General features: G+C 33.0%; 1 protein-coding gene across 2 annotated transcripts in view; it reads right to left on the reverse strand.

Moving 5' to 3' along the window:
- The window catches only part of STXBP5 (syntaxin binding protein 5), a 214002-nt gene that overhangs the window by 32941 nt on the left and 153747 nt on the right, over window positions 1–27314 (reverse strand). The window contains exons 19-22 of one of the 2 annotated variants that reach the window (XM_036767271.1): window positions 23137–23202; window positions 17893–17952; window positions 17745–17792; window positions 3343–3393 (exon numbers count right to left, since the gene is read on the reverse strand). In XM_036767271.1, the coding sequence (XP_036623166.1) occupies window positions 3343–3393; window positions 17745–17792; window positions 17893–17952; window positions 23137–23202 (225 nt within the window). The remainder of the gene's footprint in view (window positions 1–3342; window positions 3394–17744; window positions 17793–17892; window positions 17953–23136; window positions 23203–27314) is intronic. The other variant, XM_036767272.1, reaches the window with a different exon arrangement.

A 27314-nucleotide genomic window follows, 5' to 3' on the forward strand; every position in this document is an offset into this window, starting at 1 on the left:
TTTGCAATGTGTTCAGAGACAGGCAAAGATAAATAAAAAACAGTCCCTGTCACTTAGGAACATAGCTTTAGCAGCTTTCCCTGATGCTACCCACTACATACTTTCCTTCTTTTGAGTTTTTTTTTTAATGCAGTCTTGGCAAATATACTCTGTATTATAATTATTTTATACTTGTTTTATCTTCTATTTAAATCTTAGAAAGGAAATATAATTTAATTTTAGAACACAAGCAATCAAATTCTAATAACTTCTATTTACCACATGAGATAGATTAATTCATAAACCTAATTATAATGTGCTTTACTGGAGACACTTATTTTTTCAGGACTGAAATAAATATATACTTCTTATGTTACAGAAAAAATTAAAAGACATGATGTTTTTATGCTTCACATTTTAAAGTCTTCCATTCCTATTTTGATGCCTTTGTTGTATAAAAATGACTTGAAGGCAATGCCAGTGGAGCACAAACCCTGGAAGGTCCTATACTACTAGAAAAATTTCAAGTATGATGCAGACAAGAGAATACCTACTGTCAAAGCACTGGGCCAATTATGTAAAAAGAAACTCACCAGCAGCTCAGGACATTGAGGGGTAGGGCAACCCATGAGAAAGAGGAAAATGCAAAGGGACCTTTAGCCTCTATTTATGCTGCGACAGAAAGTCATAAAAGCATGTCCTTTTAAAAATTCATTGATAAACATTAACTTAGCTATTAGTACACCAAATGAATACACGAAAAAAAAAATTTACTGAGTACTCATTATGTGCAAAGCACTGAGAGAACAAACAGAAAAGGAAGACTTGCTCTTAAGGAGCACATGTTCTAATAGAGGGAGACAACACATACGGTAGGTTTTAGCTACCAGGTGGATGGAAAGGCCCAGTGGTCCTCAGAATATAGTGACAAAGCAGATAACTGCCAATGTGTTTTTGATGGTCGAAAGGAATTTGGTAGTGAGAACTTTCTTTTCTGGGTCTTCAGTAACTGTCTTTATTCCCCATCTTTTCCTTCTTCCTAACTTCTCTGATACTACTTAGGACACAAATATCCTCCCAGTTACCCAGCCTTACAACCTAGGTGTTATCCTCAACTTCTCACTCTCTCTCTATATCCAATCTGTTGCCAACTCCTGTATATTTTACCTACATAACATCTCTCATATTTGTCGCATTCTCTCCTCTGACATAGCTACCACCCTGGTGCAGACCATCACCTCATGCTTGAATTATAGCAATAGGCTGTTAGCTGGTTGCTCAGCCAAAACTGATCTTAAAAACACAAGTCTGACTGCTCCTTATTACTTCCAGTATCAAATATAAACTCTTCTGTTTGGCTTTCAAACAGGTCTCTTAGCATTACAAAGGAAAAGAGTAACATGGCTTCAATGAGTATGAGGGTACACCAGACTAATCTCATTTTTTGGGGACAGCTATTAAATTTTGTCAAGAGAATGCCAAAGAGTTGGATTTCAGCAAATTAAGGTTACTTCTGCCAACTTTTTGGATAAAATAGATGTGGCTCTCTTTATCAGGTTGATAGGCTCCTGTCTAGCTTTTAAAGCCCTTCAAAAACTTGTCTAAATCATTTTTCCAGCATCATTAGACTCTTCTCTTGCCCTTGGCAACCTAGCCAAATGGTCTTTCTTCTCCCTGTCATACTCTCCGTTTCATGTTTCCATGCCTTCACCCAGGCTTTCCCCATGCCTGGAATGTACTCCCTTCTTACTTCCACTTCACAGAATCCCTCTCTTCTTCAAGACATAGCTCAACTGAGACCTTTTATATGAAGTCCTTCTCAAACCACCTTGTATTTAACTATTTCCATATTTATCCTTTTTAGATTTGCTCTCTATCTACTTTTATATGAACTTGTTGTCCCCATTAGAAAGTAAATTCCTTTTAAGTAGAAATCATTTCATTCATTTTATTTGTATCTCCAGTGATTAGAACAGGGCCTGCCTAGTACATAATAGGTGCTTAATAAATGGTTGTGGATTAATTGACTGTATGATGGTTCAGTTAAATAGACTTAGAAGTGAGCAAATGGCTAGACCCAAAATGTTGTCATTAATTGATCAAGGTGATCCAATTGGAACATCTCTAGCAGAGTTCTTTGGGAATCAGTTTTGGTTCCTTACTGGCTAACATTTTTATCAGTAATATTGGCAAAGCATAGGTGGCATTTTCAAATATCCAGATGACATAAAATTCAGAGGGATAGCTTACATTTTAAAAGAAGAAATCAGGAACCTAAAAATATTTCAATAGAATCAAAGATTAGGCCAAAATAATAAGGTAGTATTTGTAACGGCAAGCAAAGTGGGATTTTTTGTTTTGCTCTTTTTTCTTTTGGAGTTCTAGTTCTTCTCAGCACTAAGGTAATCAAGTGCCTTTGATTAAGACTTGCCTTTGTTTGAATCAACAGTCTTTGATGACCTGCTTAAGTCACAAGAAAGCCTAAGTCACATGAGTTCCAGTCACATGGTTGTGACCCTCTGTGGGCTGACCTTGAAGAAGCATATATATACTCTGAGGTTAGCATTTTGCTTTGGGGACTTACTCATTGGAAGAATGTTCCTGTGACTTGGCCAGCTGAGACTCTGGGTAGCTGTTAAGGAGGTCCCTGGCTTTGAAAACCCAGATATTGGTGCTTTTCTCTCTGGTAGCTACGTATGTATTGCTATGCACAGTCGGTTCGAAGCCCTGTCTGCTGATTTGTGTTATTTGCTCTGTTCATATAATTTCTGCTTGTAATTTCTGTTTGTGTTTTCTCTGAAGTTTTCAGGGTCCTGATTTTTCCCCATGAATCAAGTGAATGATATATGTATGTTTAATTAAAGTGAGATTGTAAACTCTTTAAAGTTGCTTTCCTTAGAAAAGCAGATCAAAGAATCTGTGCTAGCAGCCCTCCTGTGTCCTGGTGTTATTCGCCTTATACCTTCACAGCAGCTGCTAGTAACATTGGTTACAGCATTTTATGGGGATAAATGTAAAGCACTACATTTAGGTTAAAAAAATAGTAACAACTGCAATAGTACAGAATGAGGGAAGCACAGCTAGACAATTAAACATATGAAAAAGATTTTAGTTCTATGTATTTTCATTTATAATAAAAAATGACTTCCCATCTCTCAGATGTGAATTTTAAGAGTAGAAAAGACTGATGAGGGAATTCTGGAAATCTGAGGTTTTCCTTCAGACCCCCATCAACAGACACATATATCTGCTACTGAGAGAACTATAGGAAAGGCCATTTATGAGACGTACTTTCAAAATTATTTTAATATTCTCCAGTTATTGTGATTTTAAATACTACAGATTTAATTTATTTTTACTTACCTAAATCAGGCTTCAGCTCTGTAGGTAAACTTAACTTTCTTGACATCTTGGCTGTAAAATAAAATGTGACTTTAAATTTAGAAATACATATTACTTCAGATAAATACATATATACACACATGTATATGTATGTATAATTTTAAAAGACCCATTATTTCATCTTTAAAATTAGTCAAGGTTAATTCTTTTCACTACCTCTCAATGTCATAATCACTAGTCCTTTCCTCTATAAGCATATTGCTTTATAATTTAACATATTTCTTATTCTACACATGAAAAACCGTATTTTAGAATGCTATAATCCTACACTCATATCCAATAAACAGTATTATCATGAGACTTGGTACAATTATTAATTTATTTATATAATATAGTATTTGTTACTAAGAAATAGTTATTTGGGATTCTTTTAATTATCAGATTGTCACTTGCACATCTCTCTTTTGAGCTTCCTAGAAGTTAACACCTACTTTATTGTTCATTTTTACTAATATCTCTGTCAAGTTACTCTTACTGTGCTTTTAGCTAGCCATCTAGAAATCATCTTAATCATTAATTTTTAATTACCCCTTAAACATCACAGGTTTTTTTCCTCATCCTTATTTATTTGTCGTTCCCCACCCCCCCCCATTAAATTTTAAACAGTGTTTTCAACATTTTAAAAAAAAGTTTTGAGTTCCAAATCCACCCCGCCCCCATCCTTTTCCCCCTCCGTGAGACAGTAAGCAATCAAATATAGGTTACACATATGTAATCATGTAAAACATTTACAGCAAGGTTTTCATTACAAGAAAATGGTAGTTTTACTCAGGTTGATGCTTCATCCCAGGATGGATAGAGTCAAGGGAGGGAAAGGAAGGTAAAACTTGGAAACTTTTCATTTTCTCTCAATTCTTCATAGTATGTCTTCATTATATTTGAATTGAATTCCCAGAACACAGGATACTCTCATTTTGATGTATGTACACAACAACATCCCAAAGCCAAATCAATAAGAATCTTTTGATGAGTTACCATTTCAGATGATCCATGCTCCTAATGCCATTTTCAGGGAGGAAAGTAAGAACAACTAACATTTATTTAGCACTTTACCATTTGTAAATGCTTTACATCCATTATCTAACTGGAACCTCACCAGTATTGAGGGTGTTGGGGACAATAGTTATTGTCTCCATCATCCACAGATGATGAAAATGAGACTCAGATTGGTTAAGTATATTACCAATGGCCACATAACTAGTAAGTGACAGAGGCAGAATTTGAAACTAGCTCTTCTCCTAAGTCCCAACTCTTAAACTCCATCTACTATACATTACTGCCTTTATGGTGAAAAAAGCTAATTACACAGTAATACTCAATAATACAACTAATAAAACATGAAAATATTCACCTCTATGCTTACTCAACAATACTAGTCTAGTAGAGAAACTTCTGTATATTTTATTCTCTTTTTACCCAACTATATATTTGTTACCAATTGTGATTTCAAATTAGGGATAAATAGTTGAAATAATGTCTAAGACTATCTGTTAGTGCACATGCAATACAAATAATGCTTTCTAGTAGAAATTTGGAGAATTTTTTTTTCTGTTGTTAACACACTAATGAATTCTTCAGGAATAAACTTAAGAACCTTTAAAAAAAATAAAACCTGCTTCACTTCTTTTTTTTTGGCAGGGCAATTGGGGCCCACTTCTTATTAATGGTTATCATGTATGCAAAGTATATGGTAATTAAGAAGATACTTTCTGTATCTAAAGTAATGACTTTAAATCAATGTTAGGATAATGCTATTTAGGTAAGTTTTAGGAAGAGAAGAGAGGCAGCATGGTGTACAAGGTAAAAAACAAACAAAAAAAAACAAGCCTTGGCACCAGGAAGACCTGAATTTAGTTTCTATCTCTGGAACACATTGGCTGTGTGACCTTGGGCAAATTGTTGAATATCTTTTGTGCTCTGGGCAACTCTCTAAGGCTACAAGTTGAAGGGATGATGCAGTTACAACTTGGCAGACGGAGTTTCTTCATTGAAGGAGTTCCTGATAACAATTAAAAGGGGTACTCCCTATCCCTATCCCTTAGAAAAAGAAAGATGAAAATTAAGTATTAATCTCACAATTTAGCAAAACATATTCCTTTATAAAAAATGGTAAAATTTAAGATCCACTCTGATACCATTTGCCCATACAATATGATCACAATAGTATATGTGTAACTCATCCCCTTTTGTTTTTTAAAAGTCCAGCAACAATAATAATGATAATAACACCATATATTCACATAGCTACTCATAGCTAAGTTCATATTCAGTTATATTACAGCAGCTTGCAAATCCGCTACATGATACTAGATTTAACATTTACAAATTGCTTTCAAATGTCTTCTCTTCCTGGATCCCCAAAGCAACTCCATGAGATATTTATGCAGGACAGAACACCACCATCCTAAAGAAGAATCTGAGGCTCACGTAGTTAATAAACAATAGAAGTGAGATTAGACTCCAGGCTTTCTGACTTTGTCTAGTGCTCTCTATAGTATATTTCCTGGCTACTCACAGAATCTAAGAGCTAGAAGGGCTCTCAAAGGCCCTTTAGTCCAATCTAATTCAAGAATCCCCTTTTATAACATCCACAAGTGGTCATCCAACCACTGTTTGCAAACTTCTAATGAGAAGGAACTGAGGTAGGCCAATGCTATTCATGATTCTGTTCTATGGGGAAAAATATGCATGTATGTGTGTGTATGTAAGTATGTACATATGTACATGTATATGTGTATACACACATATATAGATATAGTACACATATATAATATACATATATAAAATTCCTGTTTATAACAAATCTTCCAATACTTAAAGACAGCTATCATTACCTGTGGGCAGACTAAGCATGCCAAGTTCCTTTATGAGATCCCAAATTGCAAATTCTCTTGCTATTACCTTCAGGATATTCTCCAGTTTGTTTGAGTAGTTCCTAATATCTGATGCCTACAATTGAACTCAATTTTCTAGATATGGCCTGATCTGGCAAGAATATAACAGAACTACTACCTCTCTCATTCTGCACACTATGACACACTTTATAAAATCTAGCACTAGGTTTTTTTGGCCATGTAGCAAGGAAGGAACAAGATTCAAAGCATGCTGACCATACCTATCCCTGCCATTACATGGGGACCAAAATTCTAGATATCAAAAACCACTAAAAATAACAAATTAAAAAAATCAAACAAAACTGGCCAGTGGGGTTAGCTAATGATAGCTTAAATGTACAACTTAAAGACACTGAATTAATGTTCATTTTTTACTATGTGCAGAACTATACTAAAGGAAGACGTATATTAAATGACGGTTGCTTACTTAAACAGCTCTCTAGTAACATACAAAATGCTTGAATATATGAATCAATTAAAAAATACTAAGCACTCACTATGTGCCAAACACCGTGCTAAGAACTTAGGAGACAAATAGAAAAAGAAGATAGCCCTCCCTCTCAAAGCACATATACTCTTATTGAGAAAGACAATGACATATAAGAGTTCAGCTTTAGGGCAGATGGAAAGGTTCAGAAGTCTTTCGGACGTAACAAGGTGCCTGCCCCATATGAGCAATCATCCACCATTAGGGGAAAGTGAATATGAGGGTCAGAGTAGAGAAAGATTCTGGGTTATCTCTAGTAGTGATAGAGAATGGAGAGAAGGGTCTTTGGTAGTAGGGGAACATTATCAAGAAGATCCAGGTTGATTTCTGGGGTAGGAGAAGTAGAAAGTAGTCCTGCTTGGTATCAGGTGTGGATGAGGCCATCCAGGTACCCTCAATGGGTCTTGTGTATCTAAGGGTAGGGATACTGGGCTTTTGCTTGATGCCTGGGTACTCTAGCCATGCCCTATAGGGTCTGGGAAGAAAGGTAAATGAAAGCTTAAAAAAAGTTTAATAGTGTTTAGAAATTCTAAGAAATTACTAGGCAATGGAAGTATTCTCATTCTCAGTTTACTTTAAAAAAGTAAACAAAACAACTACAAATAACAATCTAAATAACTTTAGTAACTTTATGCCAGGCCAATTTTCATGTTCTAAATAGCAAAATTAAGTCTACAATAAGTAAAAAAAATCTCTCCAGTGAGGTGGGAAGATAAAAGAGACATTTATTTGGTTTCCCTCCAAATCAGTTGCTATGATCAGAGAGAGTAAAGGACAAGATAAGAGAGATAAGGTATTAACACATTAAAACAAAGTACCAAAATGTATCTCCCAATGCCACCTCCCCAATTTCTTTAGGAAATATGAAAACATTTTCCTGACTAAATTAAAAAAGCATTTTGGCATTGCCTGGTTGAAGATTGGGCACAGCCCTGCATTCTTTAAAAAGCTAAGCTAGCCAGCTCTGGAAGAAGTTGTGGGTAACTGAAGCACAGTATAGAAAGGAGGGCACTTTGTAACCATGCAGAATTGGGGGTATGAGGAAGGGAGAAAAAATGATTTTTCTCCTCTACTCTGCCCTTCCCTCCCATCAGTCATGGCATTTTTCAGAGGAACTAGGCCCACTAGGAGATACCAAATCCATGAGGGAGAAGAGATACAGAAACAGAGTAGGTAGTAGCTTTAACGAATGTAACCACTGGCAGCAAAGAAGAGAACTATAGATTAAAGTGAGAACTAGCTCTGGCAGTTGAGGAACAAATACAGGGAATCCAGGTGAGAAAGCCTCCCAAAAGCCATGCCGAACCAAGAAAGGAAAAGGGCAGGAACAATGGGGCTCATGTTTGGTAGTACTGGAGGCCTCAATTATCTTGTCTATTTGTGCTCTCTATAAATGTGCTCACTACCAGTATACTTTAAATTTGTGTCCATTCTTCCCACGAAAACTTTTCCAGGTCGTTTGTAGCTACTATTCTTACTATGTTATTTTAGTAAATGCCTTTGCTCTGAATGTGTCTATTGGATTACTTTTAAAGGTAAGCTTTAATAGTGGGACTTATGAGCTTTTTAGTTTTAGAAGTAAAGACTAAAGTTTTAGGAGTAAAGATCTAAAAAGTACCCCTTTGATCTAAGATAATAGGCTCCCCTTTGGGGAAGAAACCTGCAAACATATGAGTAACTAGTTGGAGACATAGACAAGACAAAGTACTATTCAAAATTGTTATATATAATGTATAATGAAGCAGTATAAATTATGTAAAGAACAATGGCTCTGAAGTACTTCGTATCAAATCCTGTCTCTAATGGTCATTACTTGTGTGACACTGGGCAAGTTACTTAATTTCTCTAGGCCTCAGTTTTCTCCTTCATGAAATGAGAGGACTGGACTAGATGGTCTCTGAGGTCCCTTCCAACTCTAGACCTAGGAACTTATGTTTAACCTTAAAGAGGTTAAGCATAAATATCTATTTTAAAACATTTAAAACATTAATTGTAAAATAAATGTTCACTTATTTTAAATAAATGAAAATGTTAGTTGAAATTTAAATAATTTTTCTTATTGAAAGAATTATGACTCTAAATTCCCACACAAAACATAAATTTAATTTTTGATGTCACTAATGATTTCTACAATGTAAAATCTATTTATTTTTTCACATATTTAAAACATTTTGAAAATTTATCCAGTTTTGTAGAATTTAAAAATTCTTAAAGTTTCCATTTGAGGTCCTTAATTGGAGAAAAACATCTTAATATAACTGATATGTTTTGAAAGTAATACCCATTAATTTAATCAATAATGTCAACATTTCATTTGTATTACCAGCATTTATATTGAAAAATGAAAACACAGGCAAGAAAAAGGTCTGGGAGGATTTCCTAGATCTAATTCTTTTTATCAAAAATTATGAAATGAAAGTCACTAAATCAAAGATTACTTAATAAATAACTGTTCCTATATGAATGACTTCTTACTGGAATGTTACTTAAAGATTTACTTGTACAAATAACTACTCAATGTGGTATGCAAAAATAAATATATATCATATGCACATATACATATCTCAACATATACGTGCATGCTTCTCAAAATGTATGAAGACATATGTGTGAATATTCATGCAAATATATACACAGAGATATGTACAAACACATACACACGTCATGTGATCTGAAGAATTAAAGATTCAGCAAATTCCCTAGAATACGTAAGCAATTTCAGACACTGTGCTAAGTGCTGTATAATTGTGTCACTTGATTCTCACAACCACCTTGGAGGTATGTACTATTAGTTTCCCCATTTTACAGATTAGAAAACTGGGGCAAAAGTGGGGCAGAATTTAAGTGGCTTGCCCAGGGTCACACACATAATTAGTGTCTGGGGCTGAATCTGAACTGAATTAGAATCAGGTCTTCCTGATTCCAGGCCCAGCACTCTATCCACTGTACCATCTGGTTGCTTGTAGGCCATCTAATCCTACATAAATAATGTCATTTGATTTCCCTACCCTGCTGCAAAAGGGTTCCAGAAATCTCCTATGGCCTAATATTTTACTTCATTAAAGTCACACTTATAGCTTCTACTGTTCTCACTTTATAAAAATATATATTACACAAAGAAATTCATTATGTCAATTAGGTGTAATTATATACTTCACAGGCCATTTTCATTATCATAATCATTTGCAAGCTCAAATTTCTAAGCTTATCTATATCATAAAATCATTATAAAATCTAAATATTCCTGTCTTTGTTTCTGGTTTTTTCTCTTGTCTAATGAAGTGTTTATAAAATATGCAACACTATATTCTATTGTATTTCTTTTAAATACCCATTTATTCCCTTTATTCTTTCCTTTAACCCATTATTATGACATTTTATAGCTCCTACTGGTACTAGGAAATTTCTTCTCTTTGAAAAATTTTGAGCAGTATTGTTTTACAATAGAAAGAAAATCATTTAATGGAAATAAGAGCTTACAGAGAACTTAGGTTTAGTAGTATAATGGGATACCATAGAAAAGAAGTTGAAAGATCTTGGAGGGGGTAAAGGATATCTAAGAGGGAGCCGCAGTATTACAATATTGCCTCATGTTTACATTCTGATTTACAGTTTATAAAGTATTTGCATATTGAATTGAATTTTTCCTTACAATCACCATAAGAAGCAAACCTAATACCCAGAGAGCCATTATCATAATTCTCATTTTACAAACCAAGTAATCCATGCCAGGAAAGGTCAATCAACCTGCCCAAGGTCACACAACTTAAGTCTCAGGACTAGAACTAAAAAGAGACTTTTTGTTGCCTATGGTCCAATGATCTTTAATTTATCTCTTTCTGATTTTTAGAAATGTTACTTTGATTTGGGCTTCAAAAATTAAAATTAAATCAGAAGAAAGTGGAAGACAACGATTAGATTCTAGCAACTTCAACCCTTTCCTATGTGAATGATCTGCTGGCTCTTGAAATAAACAAGAAGTAAAGTAGCTATTTGATATAATTTTTTAAAGAAATATAAATGATGCAAACCAATCACTATAATGAAAAGGCAGAAACAGCTCAGAAAATCACATGGGGTAGTCAACATTTTGATCTTCAAAGGTACCAAAAAATGATAACCAGTTAAGTGGACAAGCTTCTATGCAAAACAATACAAAGTGTATGACTGATTTTTTTTGGTAGTATTGCCTAAGAAAGTAGAGGAAAATTAGTTCAGTGAAAAACAAACCCTACAGAAAGGTCATTATGGAAAACCAGGTAATCCAAGGCATTCTGGGACCTTGAATAAATGAAAGTGGAAGGATACCAAATGGACATAAAATGAAGGAAATCAAACCAAATGTTCTCTAAGGTCCTTCTCAGGTCTAAAATCCTATGACACCATGAAAGAGACACCCTTGCATGTCTGGAGTGACACATTTTCATAAGTAATTAACAAACTAAAGCTATAACATCAGTACTGGATATATAATGCAAGGACCTAGCATTTGAAAAAATGAAGTTGTGAAGTGATTATACATGATCTAAACTGTATAGATGAATCCATTCTGAAGTTATATAATTTTAAAGGAATTCATTGATAGATTATCAAGATACCTCAAAGAGGAGAAGATTCCAAAAGAACTGAATAGATCATGCCTTCAATATTTACCAAAAAGAGGTGACCCATAAGATATCAGCAATGATCATTATCATGTGTTAATTTTCTGATTTTTACATGGCATTTATTACACTATGTTATATATGCAAAGGTGATTCTTGATGAAAACATAAAGGAACAAGAAATATTTCAGATTTTACTTTCTATATCAGACAATACCATAACAATCATACTATTGAGAGGTGCAGAGAATGTAAGATGGTACTGTATCTATTATGAGCTGAATTTTTAAAAAAGCAATTGACTTAGAATCATAGAATTTCAGAACTTGACAGGACCTTAGAGATGTCTCTCAATCCCACCATATTTCAGATGAGGAAATTGAGACTCAGAGGTTAAAGGACTGGCCCAATGTCATGGCTGTTAAGTAGCACAGAGAGACTGAAATGTTGGTCGCTGGACTCCTAGTGCAGTGCCTTTTCTAAAACCCACAATGACAGAGTAAAATTCAAATCTCATACATATTTCTTTGAGTGCAAGAAAAATATGAAGAATTTTAAAAATAATATTTACTTGAGGTAATTTCTTATTTGTTCATTAATTTTTTAATGAACAAAAGAACAAGCTGTAGCTGAGATGAATAGTATTTAGATAAAATGCAAGACAATAAGGTGGAGAAACCCAAGGATAAAAGGTTGGTGCTATTGAGATACTTTAGGTCTAGGAGACTCAGTAGAACAAAATACAATATTAAGGCACTCCTCAAACAAGATGTCTCTCACATGTATGGTAAGATAATACAAGATTCCATAACAGATGTAACCACAGAAATAACTTTGTTCAATGATCCACCAAGTATCAATATTACATAAGGCATTAAAGAGGGAGATATATGCTCACCTAAGGTGTTAACCAGTGTCATGGAAGCTGTCCACAGAATTCAAAGAGAAGAGGGATGCCCTATTAATGGCGAGGTTCTCCAAACACTATCTGTAGATGACACTGTGATAACTGCATTGAGTTCAGAACACCACACAAAGCTTCCTCAATGAAATCCATGGTCATGTGAAAGAGATTGGTCTGACCAATTCACACTGGAAAAACAAAGTAGATGAAAAATGTGTATTTCCTGGATTACAATATGCACTTGGAGGTGTAGCCCACTAGGTTAGTCCACTAGTATATATAATACATTGGGTAGGCACTGAACATGGACAATGAGGTAGGCCCAGACTTGACTAGGAAATGATCAGGGTGTATTTCATTTGGGAAACTATTTAACACTTTGAATGCTCCTGAATGTTTGCTGATGTAAAAGCTCATCTTTAATGCCAATATTTTCCTTTTGAAGCTGTATGACTAAGTCATGAAAGACCACAATCTGAGAAGCAAAATTGCAGTTAATCCAAATAAAATGGAAACATGAACGGGAGGTATAAGTACACTGTGGCATATTACCAACAATGACTTATGAGTGAAATGGTGGGAAAAGATGTGATGAATACCATGTATGACTCAGAAAGTAGATTAGTTATATACTGAGAGAGAAGGATAACAGATAGCACTAGTACTTCACTATTACACTCTAAACAGTAAAAGAACAAGAAGAAGTTCTTTTATATGCTAAGTAGAAACTTTATGAGGGATTTACAAAAAGAAACGGAAAAAATTGAATAAGATGAGACGGCATGGAGAGGTTGTGATTTACGCAAATGGGTGAAGTACCCAAACAAATGAGGAGACAATTTGCCAAAGAATTAGGTTGTGTTGGTATAGGTAGAAAGATACTCCAGAACACTAAATTTGCTGAACATATTTTATTTTTAAAAATGAAAATACATAAATAATAAAATAAAATAAATTTTAAAACATTCAGTATGTCAATAATCTTCAGATTTGCATTATCCTGAAAAAGAAAAAGAAGCCTCATTAGGATACACATTGCCTTGTAGGATAAAGACAAATGTTCTTATGTGTGAAATTTAATTCCTACCCATCCATACCTAAATTAAGGCTAGTTAATAACAGAGAATATTAAAGTTACCTTGCACAAAAATATTCCTGTTACATATATGTACACAGATTCAGTTAGTTACTGTTGTTTAAGGCAGACTTGTACAATCCCATTTTAAACATATCTCCAACAGCCAACTGTGTGGCAACAGATACCTTTAATAGAAGACAAAACATTTGGGAATTATTTCATCTTAGATTTATAGCATGTGAAGAAATGATTTAAAAAATTCACTACTCTATTAGATGCAACTAGTACATACCTTTTTGTTCAAATAATAAAGAATCCCAAATGGATTGCTATGGATTCCATTTTTAAACCTGCAAATTTAGAAAAAAATTGAGGGTAGGGGATTGAGGGGAAGCAAAGCACAAAAGAGTCTACATGAGAAAGAAAAAAATGAGGTACTGTGTATAAAATATGAAGCATATGCACAGCAGTGTTACACAGTTGAAAAATCACTGGACTGAGTTCAGGAGATCTGGATGCCATTTTTTTAACTGATTTTAGCAAGTCGCCCTCTTTTCTTTTTTCGTAAAATGAAAGGATTGGTTTAGATGCCCAAGGTTCCTTCTGGATTTCTTAGTCTATGATTACATGAATTAAAATAGATGTAGGGTACCTTAAAATGACAAACAATATGCTAAAATGAACATGCTAAAATGTTTTGCTTCATACAATATAATGTGTAACTATTGAATGCATGAGATCAGGACTATGCTAATAGAGCACTCTTCTATACTTTAAAAAATACAAATTTCTCTCAATAGTCATCCTAAAGAGGAAATCAATCACAAGTCAAACAATTTTTCTAATCTGTCTTATAAGATATAGCATGATGAAATCATAGAATTTTAGACTTAAAAATCATCTATTATCAATTCTCACTCAGGATAAAAATTTTTTTCAAAGCATCCCACACAAACTATCATTCAGTCTCTGTTTTCCAGGGAGTAAGGGAAAGAAGGGGGATGGGAAAGGAAGGGTGAAAAGAAGGCAGGAGAAAAAAGTAGGAAAGAAGACAGGACGGAAGGCAAGAATGGAAGAAGGTACAAGGAAGGTGTGAAGGAAGGAAGGAGAGGAAGCTGAGGAAAAAAAAAGGTAAAGAAAAAAAGGAAGATGGGAAAAGAAGGCAGGAAGGAAAGGAAGGCAGGTAAAGCAGGAGGGAAGGGATGGGGAGAGGAGAAGAGAGGAAGGATTTATTAAACACTTACTATGAGCCAGACAGAACCACCTTAGGAGTTAGGTGACATTACCATTTTACATTTGATGAAAACTGAGAAAAATAAAAATGAAGTGACTTGCTCAGGACCAAAGAATTACTGAGTCCCAGGCCACATTTGAATTCAGGTCTTTTTAACTCTATGCCCAGCAAACTCTCCACTGTACCTCTGCAGAGGTTTAGACAGATTACTATATATGGAGGCAACCCATGAAATTTGCAGGACAGTTCCAGTTATTAGAAAGTTCCTTTTGGTGAGCCAAAATCCTATAACTTATATCCATTAATACTAGCCATTTGGAAAATTAAGATAATATTACCTTATATGTTATCTTGTAATTTTTAGTGTTTTTTCCCTCCTTAATAGAAAAATAAAAAGGCTCAGAATAGTCAAGAGACTCACTCAGGTTCAAATGAGGAATAAGGACTAAGACTCAGGTCTTCAACTCCCAGATTAGGCTTGTCTACCACAATGTCCCTCAATAATGCCTTCTGTATTTAGGCAGAGAATGTCTGTTCCATCTTTCTCATCAACAGCCATTCAAACATTTGAAAACAGCTCTCCTATCTTCCCTCAGTCTTCCTTTCACCAATACTAAATACACACAGTTCCTTCAACTGTTTCTCAAATGACAAAGTTTCTAGGTCCCTAACTATTCCAGTGGCCATCTTTCTAGATGAAATATAGGTTGTTAATGTCTCTCTTAAACTGCTGTATACAGAAAGGAAGAGAAAAGTCTAGATACTGACTGAGAAGTAAGGTTTTAATGGTGCTATCTTCTGTGATCTAGACATTACTGTTCTACCAATATAGTTTAAGATTACATTAGGTTTAGCAGGTGTATCAAACTATTTATATTACCTTTGTCAATAACCAGAATTCTTGCACATGCATCATATGTAGTTGCTGCCAAGCTAGGTTTCCTCTTGGTTTGTGGCATTTCTTAAAACTAAATGTAAAACCCCATTCCTGTTATATTTCATCTTGTTGGTTTTGACATATTGATGCAATTTCAAATCTTGATTTTGTCATATCATCTATCTCCCAGTACACATCACTCACATATCTAACTAACATTCATTTAAGGTCTTCGAGTAAGAGAAGGTTAGACTAGACGGCCACTGAAGTTCCTTTTGGATCTTATTCTAAGCTATGAACCTATGACCAATAAAAATGCTTCTTAAAACAGCCTTTCCCCAGATGGAAGAACAGAGTTTTGGGAAAATGAAAATACAAAGTAAATCCCCAAGAAATCTCTTCCTGGCCATTCCTGTGGGATTTTTGCTTTGCTACTATCTACCAAAGAGAAGTGGTGACATTCTTGAAAGGTATGGTATGAAAGGGCATTTGAAAAGACCCTTTGCAAATCATGGTGGTGCAGATGACACCAAAAGAGTAAAAGTGACAGAGCGGTAAAACAGGACAAAGATAATAATAAGATAGGTCTATATTCAATGAACAAGGAGGAAAAGCTTTATCAGTTCAAGGATTTGGAACTCCAGAGTATAGGTTGTAGCAGAAGGGAAGTCTATCTTAAGAGACAGTTGGGATCCAGACAAGAAGCCATAACATGTTTTGCCTTGGTTTTCTAATAAAAGCATTAACAGTAGCATAAAAAAAACCCTGTCCTGACCCCTTTAAGGGAAACTGAGAACATTCATCCATTTGATATTTCTGATGATTTAGGGGACTATATTTTATCCTCGGATACTGCAAAGTAGACATCATTCCTTGGCAAAACGAAGTGTTATGTTCCATGGCAAACTGCTTATTGAATACTTTGTGAACTTCGTACTTGATCTCTAAATTAACAAGCTCTTAAACTAATAAAAACTCATTTGCTGGATAAAAAGTTTGAACTATTTTTATCACATAACATTCTCTTAAATAACATCCATACTGAAATAGCACATCTCTATATTTTCTTTCATTAAAAGTTAAACTGCCAAATAATCTAATTCTCAAAAGTGTACTTCCTAATCTATATATGAAAGTCCTGGAGGAGTTCCAGGAAAGGATTATTATTCAGGAAGATCACTATACATGCTGCAAAACAGAATTAGGAAAAAAAATTGTACTATAGATTTCCTGTATACAATTTTAATCGTTTAATAACAATTATTGATTCACTAACAAACCACCAATGTCAAAGAGATTCTGTTTGCGATATTAAGAAAAGCTCCTTTCCCAGAAAAAAACACATAACTTTCCCGCTGTGCATCCCAATAATATTCATTCACAAGACCATAACAGGGTTCAATTTATAATTGCATGCAACATCAATCAAATTTCAAAGGACACAGGAAAATTCTACCTAAGCATTTTAAAGGCTTATACTTGATAAAAATCTGAGATATTTTGTTGTTCAGAAATTAGTCCAGAAATTCTTGGGGGAAAAAATCAAAACAGTGAACAATACAAATCTGGTAAAGAGAAAAAGAGATAACATTTATTTATTTTCCAGAACTGTGATTTTCAAAATTATGAACTATAAAAATAAAACCGTGACAAATCTCTACAGGCTCCTAAATCATATTTGAAAATATTTTTACCATGAGATTATGAATTTAGTATAACACCCTTATGTTATACATTTTAAGATTCCTTCACTGAATAATTTTATTTAAAAAATACAAAAGAAAATTTAGGTAGATAAAATATTAATTTCTATTATCCATTTTCATCATGGAACTTATATAAAATTTCCTTTGAATCAAAAGCATCCAGAGACAAAATGCTGAAAATTACTACTCTTAAAAAAATAAATTAAAAACCTTTAAAAAAAAGTTGGAGAAATAACTGAAAGGAAATAAATGGGCAGAAGAACAGCTAAAAAAAGTGCCAAAAACATGATGCTTACTAAATAAATTGAACCCTGCTATATTTTTAAAATATTACCCCAGACAAATTCACACTAAATTAACAGAAAAAGCTGCATTCCACATGTAATTGATTTTTTTTTGATAATTATAGGCCCAATGAGTTTAGAAGAAGTAGCTTAAAAGATTATTATCACAAAGAATAATAAATTAATATACAAAGAATGCAATGAAATGCCATATGATAATTTTTTAAAGTTGGGTTAGCATTTGTACAGCAAGGCACTGGATTAGGAAGAAAAAAGAGAATTTTCTATTTCCTACCGATATCATTGGCTACCATCTTGGAAAATTTTCTGCTTTTGGTCTTCACTGGAAATAACATTTTGAAATAAAATGTCAAAATCTATTCAAAGAAAATTAAATGAAGTACAAATAAAATAAATGAAATGCTTTAAATAACATACTATACCCTTTTCTATAAAATTAGTCACTTTTTGTTCATCATCAGAATTGTTTGGCGATGTAGAACCTACATAAATGAAGACAATGAAATGAACATGCAGAATCGTCATCATTCAAAAATACTGTAGTTTTGCCAAAGGCAGAACTATAATAAAAGAAGAAAAGAAAAAACTAAAATAATCTCTAAAATTTAACTGTATTATTTACAGAAAGTAGGAGGACTTTTATTTAGTAACAACTGCAATAGTTCCTAGTAAAGTACAGTAACAACAATCAGAACTAAATCTTAAGCCAAGATTCAATTCAATCCAAGTATTTAATAGGTTTTTAATGTACAAGGCACTATGCTACTCATTGGGGATGCAAAGAAAAAAAAATCATAGACCCCGCTCTGAAAGAGCTTATTGTCTACTTGGAGGAGAAAACATTAAATTAAATTAATATTAAAAATAATTAATAGCTGCAGTGTGAGGAGGAGATGAAAACAAGTAGTGAGGAGAAGGGCTGGGAAAGGCTTTAGGACATGAAACCTGTGTTGAACCTTGAATGTACTTAAAGATTCCAAGAAGTTGAGATGGAAAAGAGAATATACAGGCATGTAAGAAAGCCTGTGAAAAAGCCAAGAAGCAGGATATGTAAAGCTTTGTGCCCAAAGAATACCAATTTAGCAAATTCATGGATGATAGAGAGAAGAAAGACTGGGGCAGTCTTTAGGCGGCTACCTCAATAATCTCAATTGGCTACTCATCAGTCAACAAGCATTTAGAGACAAGGCCCTGCACAAATGTAGAAGGTCTATGATCAGAAAGAAAAGGATGGATTCAAGAGCTGTTTAAGAGGCAGGATCAATAAGAATTGGCAACTAACTGGATATGGGGACTGAGAGGGAGTGAATAGTTGGAATGGCTCAAAGGTTGTAAGACTTGTTGACAACTAGGAATGGTGGTGCCATATAGTACAGAAATCTCTATTTAGAGTTATGTATTAAAATATAATTGAAATTCCTTTCTCTTCTTAGGAAAATATTTTTAAAAATGGGATGAAATACAGAAAACTCAATGAAGCACAAATAATTATTTGATCTAAATTATATTTTCAACTTAAAAGTTATCTTAAATTTTTCAGGATTAAAGAATTTCCTGATATGGTAAATGCTTGATGTTACTCTATATGAAGTAATGCTCTTAAAGCCTATTATTGCCAGTAACTGTTAGATAAAATTGTCTAGGCATTTCTATTTTTCTATACTTCCATCTGTCACTTTCCTATTTTTGATTTTCTTTCTCTCACCTTCACCAAGGTTTCTGCTTTTATGTGTATGTGTGTGTGTGTATATATATATATATATATATATATATATATATATATATATATATATATATATATATATATACGTATATATATATACACACATATATATATATATATATGTATATGTATGAACTGTTACTATGAGCATCACCCCAAGCCAGATTCCAGTTGCCAGAATTCAACGGTATCTCTTTTTTCCACTCACATGTAACAAACAAATGCACATTATAACTGTTAACACAAGAAAATATTTCACCTCTTTTTCATTCAAGCAAAAGAATTTGCAACTGAATTTGCGTTTATTAATTCAAGAAAAATTATGATTAATTATGATTATACTTCAGGTAAAAATACCGAGTGGCAAATATTCCCTGACTTTTCTGCTATTTTTCTTCTTTATAAATTATCTTACCCAGTATATATTATTAAAAATAATCACCTTTATGGTGGGAAAAGGGCCAGCCTCCTCTCCTTTAAATATTACTTTATTTATATCACAGTGAGATTATCATATAAAAACACACTTAAAATCTCATTTTTTAAAAAACAAGGATAAAAATCAAAATCCTGGAAGATCTGTATTTCGCATTGGCTAGGTTTTAAAATGTGTCAATGACAAATACAAAATTCTACAACATGTTCTTTTAAGGAGAGAGAATAATTACTCTTATATTTGAGTACATAAACACATATATGCACTTACATGAAACTAAAGTTAGACTTTTCCCTCAGAAAACATCCATATTGAGTTATAGTCCTAAGTGATCTGAGATAGTCTAAAATTGTTAATATGCTCTATTACAGTAATTATATTTGAAATATTAGCTGAATTATCATGGGAAATATCTTCAATGCATAGATTATGAAATGTTCAAATTTTAAAAAGTATAATGAATTTATCGCATTTCATTCTATAATTTAATGATATAAAGATTATATGCAAAAACTTTTTAAAGTTCTAGAGAAATACAAATATGATTGAAGTTCCCAGAAATAATTAAGAGTTATTTGTAAGCTGAAATTATAAACAAATCACATGTTCATGGTAGTGAATGAAGTAGATATAAAGGAGGGGAACATTTAATTTTTCAGAAACAAAAGTATAAAGTATGAAAATAGAGAGCATTTTTGGATTTTTCTGTATGACAATGGAAGAAAATGTTATTAATTATTGGAATAATTAAGATTTTTAAAAATTTGAATTCAAGGTAACTTAAGAGTTAAATTTCACTTTTATCCCTTATATGTTATATCACAAAGACACATAAATCCTGATTTAAATTATGGATAATTCTAACTTTTTAAATTTAATTTTATAATTTCCAGTAGATCCCTCTTCTACTTCTTTCTCTTCATTACCTGACTGTAGTTTGCATTAATTTAATAGTTTACATTATTCTTTCCAAGTTGGAATGGCTTGACTTGTGGCACAATAGAAAGAACAATGAATTTGTGGTAAAGAGAGCTGAATTCTCACAGTAGATGAGTGATATAGAAGGTAGTTGCTTCTAAACAATCTAGAAATGGTTTATTTTGTAACATTTCTTATTCAAAGGCAGAAAAAGCTGGCATAGTATATGGAGAGTCAGTCAGAAAGCCAGGAACACCTGGGTTCAAGTCCCATTGATGATACAAACTACCATCATCACTCTGTTCCGTAGGAACTCTTAAAGACTAAAAGTTGCATAGTAGAGGCCATTTTCTCACCCAGGAGTTCTCTATACCAATGGAATCACAGTTTTAACTTTTCCTACCTACTTTATTCTTGGGATTCAGCCAGAGAGAAGACATATCCGGGGTTATTATGAATCATTACTATAGTAAAAACATTGACATGAACCTTTTCATATGAACCAAATGCTTATTAAATGCAATGAAATATGGATAGGCTTCTATTAACTTTTGAGTGAGTATCCGGAGATACACATTTTTTTCAACTTTAGTGGTAAGATAGGAATTTAATAGCAATTTCTTGAGTTAAGGAAATTCAGTTACTCTATACTTTTGGCAGTATGACTAAAAACATTTCAATGCCTATATTTATCATGATGGTTAAACTACGTCAGAAGCAATCATGTGATGTTATTTTTAACAAAAATTACCATGATTACCATAATTTCCAATTATTTTAGTTAGGCTGCCCACAAAGTCAAATCTATAAACTCTTGATGAAACAATGTTGGTTTATTAAGATGAACTTTGTCATTAAGTTTCATGGGTTGCCAGGGCCTTTTGTGGATGTATGCGAGTTTGACAGAACCTAGATTTGTGATTTCATCAGTGTGAGGAACTTCCAGGGAGGAAATTCCCTCCTCTGGTTTAAAACAGCAACTAATTTAGGGTCTTTAAGTGTTTAGTGGGAGAATAGAGTGGTTAACTGATGTGCTTAGGTCACACTGCATATATCAAAGGCAGGATGAAGGCCTTTTTAATGTTGAGGACAGCCCTTTATCTACAATGTTATATTGTCAGGGCCAAATGAGAATGTTTTGCAAATATTTTCGATTGCTACTTAACTTTCCTTAAGTAAAGCACTCAATTTAATCTATGATATATATTTGGTTCTATAGCCTTGATACTTCCCTTATTCCAAAGTATTCACTCAACATTTAGGGAAGATGGAATAAATTTTTTTGTCAATCTTGAAACAAATTAAGACATTCAGAATTTTGTGACATTCAACAGGCAAAAGGAAGCATATGTGTATAAACACAAATTTTTAATAACTTCAGTGTTCCTAAGAAATATGGACTATAGTTACTTATTTTATATTCTGGAAATTACATTATATTGCAAATAGGTTCAAATTTAGTTTTTGAATATACTATTCACATTATTCTCAAAGCTTAAAAGACTCTATAGCTAAGTTCTTGACTATAAAATAAACACACTAGAAAGAAATATTAAAATATTAGAAAACTGAAGACTACTCACAGACAAGACCTTTAATAAAATACAGTTGTTAGCTTTGATTATTTATATATGTACACACACACACACACCCATATATAAAACTTTCTGCCTATGCTGAATCACTAATTCATTAACTTCATATCTTCTTAACCTAAAGTAGGGAACAGCAGATGGAAGGTTCCAGGTATCATGCAAAATGTTCTTGGAAAATCTCGACAAAGAAAGAAGGCACATACAATCATGGATCAGACAGAAGTAAGAAATCATTTTATACTAGTTACATAATAGATTTGCCCTTTTATCTTATAAATTTTCATAATTTAAAAAACCACCCTTTTTAACCTAACATAAAAGGTAATTTAAGTGCTAATGGTTTTTTTTTCATTGAAAAAATATTTATTTACAGACTATTGGAAAGTAAATTATTATTCACAATACTTTTACTCTCCACACCATCAAAAAATACCAGGAATGCCTATATTATCAAAAATACTAGAGCTCATTAAAACCTTGGATTAAAGAGCAACACAATATTTTACAGGAAATAAAATATTCCAAAACTGAGCATGTTATTCTATTGACTTTTTACCAGGTAAGTGGTGTGGATTTTCCAATGAAGGAAATTATACCCCTTTTCAACTTAATCAAAACGAAATCCTTCAGGCAGGAGTTCTAAACCATTTTTGTGCCATGGACCCCTTCTTAGAATGTTTTGAAATAGATAAAATAAATTACATAGGATCATAAAAGAAACCAATTATACTGAAGTTACAAATGTGTACCCATCTATGCATATATACTCACATACATATGTGTATAGATACACATATATGCACATATGTGTACACATACACACATTTCACAAACCAAATTAAGAACTCCTGTCTTAAGGACACCCACCCATATATCAAATACAAAATGCTCCTGTAAACTTGTTTCATTAAATTGGTGTATTAATTGATAAGCCATAATAATTACTGGCTTCTATACAACCATAATTGTCAAAGATGAGAAAAACCACAATTACCAGAAGTAGGTGATTTGCAACGATCCTCTGGCACTACAGTCCCTTCATTAATATCACAGAGACCTGCTGAAAAATACAAACATAATACAATTATTATATACATACATACAAGTTACACTGTTTTTTAAAATAATTACTACTTAGCTTTTGCCTGCTTTTAGCTGATGGGCAAATTAATAGATAGTGATTGTGCTGATGCTACAGTTCTTACATTAATAGTTTACTTATGAATTGTTCTGAATATATAAAAAATAACAGGATATCATATTTGGGGTAAAAGTACAATTAATCATTTTACCAGGCTTAACAAATAGTTGTAGAAGCAGTGTCACATAGGTATGGCCAACTATATTAATGATAATGTTTTTTTAAGTTGACTGTGATACATGAACAACCACATAATAAGATAACATCCAGGAATGTATTTTGTTTTTTTTTTTTTGGGGGGGATTAGGAAGATAGACTTGTCAGCACATATTTAATCTACTAATCTGATGTTTGTTTAATTTCATCTGAAAGACTACATATTATTTTAAAACTGTTTTAAAGAGAGTATAACATCTATGCCATTATTAGCTCTTTCAGAATGGAAAATAAATTATTTGCAAAGAATTTGCTCTTTTGAAGACTAAAAGCATTTAAATTACAATCTGAAAATGGTTTCTTTGAAATGTATTTCAGAAATGTTTACTTTAAATGTTAGTGTAAAAGATTTCATTTGGGTCAAAATGATTAAATTTTAAAATACTGTAATTTTGTTAGTCTACTACAAAAAAATAGTATTGAAAATGCTTCTTCCAAGATACTTGAATTGCACAATATGTTAATCAAAAAGTCTTTCATTTTACAACCAAAGTAGCTTTCAAAAAACACTTTTAAAGATAAGATTCATTCTATGAACATGCAGTTCTTCAGAGTAAAGTTAAAAGTGGGCTGCTGAAGAAATGACAAGCCTTAGAAGTGATAACACCGTATTAGTGACAAATGAGCATTTCATAAACTTAATTGTTGCTGTTGCTAGTTTGTAATAAATGCTTCAGTTCCCAGTAAATTTTTTGGTTGAATTCTCAATGATATTATGAGGTTTGTATTTGTATTATGTTGATCTATCATCTGAAGTTCATGAAAGACAGCAAGTTTCTACATATAATGATAGTGATTACAACATATTCTTGACTCAACACCCCCTTCTCCCTTTCTCTTCATCTTAGAGTGGCCCTTTTCCTTGCAAAGATTAATGCCTTCATATGTCTCTCTTCCAGTAGACTGCAGCTTTAATCATACTTTGTTTTTTCTAATCTAATCTTTAAACTCTATCTACTGGTTCCCTCCTGAATTACGTTGAAGCATGTCAAAGTCTTCAAAAGAAAGAAAGAGAAATAAACAAAGCAAAACTCTGTTGAGGAGTGGAAGGGGAAAGGGAGAAACAAAAGCAAAAACAGGGGGGAAATAGGATGGAGAAAAAGACACAGCTTGTAATCATAACTGTGAATGGGATGGAAGCAGATAGCAGAATGGATTAAAAACCATAATTTCACAATATGCTGTTTACAACAAACACATTTGAAACAGGGGGATACACACAGGGTAAAGGTAAAAGACTGGAGTAAAATATACTGTTCTTCAGCTAAAGTAAAAAAAGCAGGGGTACCAATCCTAATCTCAGACAAAGCAAAACCAAAGATAGATCTAATTAAAAGAGATAAGGAAGGACACTACATCCTGCTAAAAGGCACCATAAACAATGAAGCAATATAATCATTTAACATATGTGCACCAAGTGGTATAGAGGGCAAATTCTTAGAGGAGAGGTTAAGGGAGTTACAGGAAGAAAGAGACAGCAAAACCACACTAGTAGGGGACTGCAACCTCCCCCTCTCTGAACTTCATAAATCTAACCTCAAAATAAACAAGAAAGAAGTTAAGGAGGTGAACAGAATTTTAGAAAAGGCAGATATGACAGACCTCTGGAGAAAACTGAACAGGGATAAAAAAGAATATACTTTTTTCACAGTGGTACATAGCACATATTCAAAAACTGGCCACGTACCAGGGCATAGAAACCTTACAATCCAGTGCAGAAAGGCAGAAGTAGTCAAAGCATCCTTTTCAGATCACGATGAAATAAAAATTATTTGTAACAAAGAACCATGGAAAAATAAGCTAACAATTAATTGGAAACTGAACAATCTTATTCTGAAGAATGAGTGGGCCAAAGAACAAATCATAGAAACAATAACTTCTTTCAAGAGAATGACAATCATGAGACAACACACCAAAACTTATGGGATGCAGCAAAAGCATTTCTTAGGGGACGTTTTATATCTTCAAACGCTTACATGAATAAAATAGAGAAAAAGGAGATCAATGATTTGGGAATGCAAATGAAAAAGCTAGAAAAAGAACAAATTGAAAATCCCCAATTACATACCAAATCAGAAATATCGAAAATCAAAGGAGAGATTAAAAAAATTGAAATCAAGAAAACTATCAAATTAATAAATAAAACCAAGAGCTGGTTTTATGAAAAAAAAACCCAATAAAATTGATAAATCTTTGGCCAATTTCATTAAAAAAAAGAAGAAAATCAAATCATCAGTATCAAAAGTGAAAACGGTTTAATTAACCTCCAATGAAGAGGAAATTAAAACAATAATTGGGAATTATTTTACCCAATTGTATGCCCATAAATTTGACAACCTTAGGGATATGGATGAATATCTGCAAAAATATAAATTTCCCAGGTTAACAGAAGAGGAAGTAAAATTTCTAAATAACCCCATCTCAGAAAAAGAAATTGAGCAAGCCATCAATGAACTCCCTAGGAAAAAATCTCCAGGACAGATGGTTTTACATGTGAATCTTATCAAACATTTAAAGAACAATTAATTCCTATACTTTATAGACTATTTCGGAAAACAGGTGAGGAAGGAGTCCTACCAAATTCTTTTTATGACACAAATATGGTATTAATACCTAAACCAGGAAGAGTCAAAACAGAGAAAGAAAATTATAAAACAATTTCCCTAATGAATATTGATGCAAAAATTTTAAATAAAATATTAGCAAAAAGATTGCAGCAACTTATCATGAGAATAATCCACTACGACCAGGTAGGATTTATTCCAGGAATGCAAGGCTGGTTCAATATTAGGATAACTATCAGTATAATTGATCACATCAACAATAAAACTAGCAGAAACCATACGATCATCTCAAGAGACGCAGAAAAAGCCTTTGATAAAGTACAACATTCATTCCTGTTAAAAACACTAGAAAGCATAAGAATAAATGGAGCCTTTTTTAAAATTATAAATAGTATCTACCTAAAAGCATCAACAAGCATTATTTGTAATGGGGATAAGCCAGATGCCTTCCCAATAAGATCAGGGGGGAATCAAGGATGTCCATTATCACCCCTATTATTCAATTTGGTACTAGAAATGTTAGCCATAGCAATAAGAGAAGAAAAAGAAATTGAAGGAATTAGAATAGGCAAAGAAGAAACTACATTATCACTTTTTGCAGATGATGTGATGATTTACTTAGAGAATCCTAGAGATTCAAGTAAAAAGCTACTTGAAATAACAAACTACTTTAGCAAAGTTGCAGGATATAAAATAAACCCACATAAATCCTCGGCATTCCTATACATTACTAACAATGCCTAACAGTAAGAGATAGAAAGAGAAATTCCATTTAAAGATTCTGTAGACACTATAAAATACTTGGGAGTCTAGCTGCCAAGACAAACCCAGGGCCTATATGAACATAATTATGAAACATTTTTCACACGAATAAAGTCAGATCTAAATAAATGGAAAAATATCAGTTGCTCATGGTTAGGCCAAGCTAATGTAATAAAAATGACAATTTTACCTAAATTAATTTGTTTATTCAGCTCCATACCTATCAAACTACCCTAAAGTTATTTTACAGAGCTGGATAAAATAATAACAATATTCATCTAGAAGAACAAGAGATCTAGAATATCTAGGGAATTAATGAAAAGAAATGCTAGGGAAGGTAGCCTAGCCATACCAGATATTAAACTGTAAAATAAAGGAGCAGTCATCAAAACTACCTGGTACTGGCTAAGAAACAGTCATGGATCAGTGGAATAGGTTAGGTACACAAGACGCAGTAGTCAATGATTATAGCAATCTACTATTTGATAA

The sequence above is a fragment of the Trichosurus vulpecula genome, chromosome 7 (assembly GCF_011100635.1).
Source record: "Trichosurus vulpecula isolate mTriVul1 chromosome 7, mTriVul1.pri, whole genome shotgun sequence".
Classification (NCBI taxonomy): Eukaryota; Metazoa; Chordata; class Mammalia; order Diprotodontia; family Phalangeridae; genus Trichosurus; species Trichosurus vulpecula.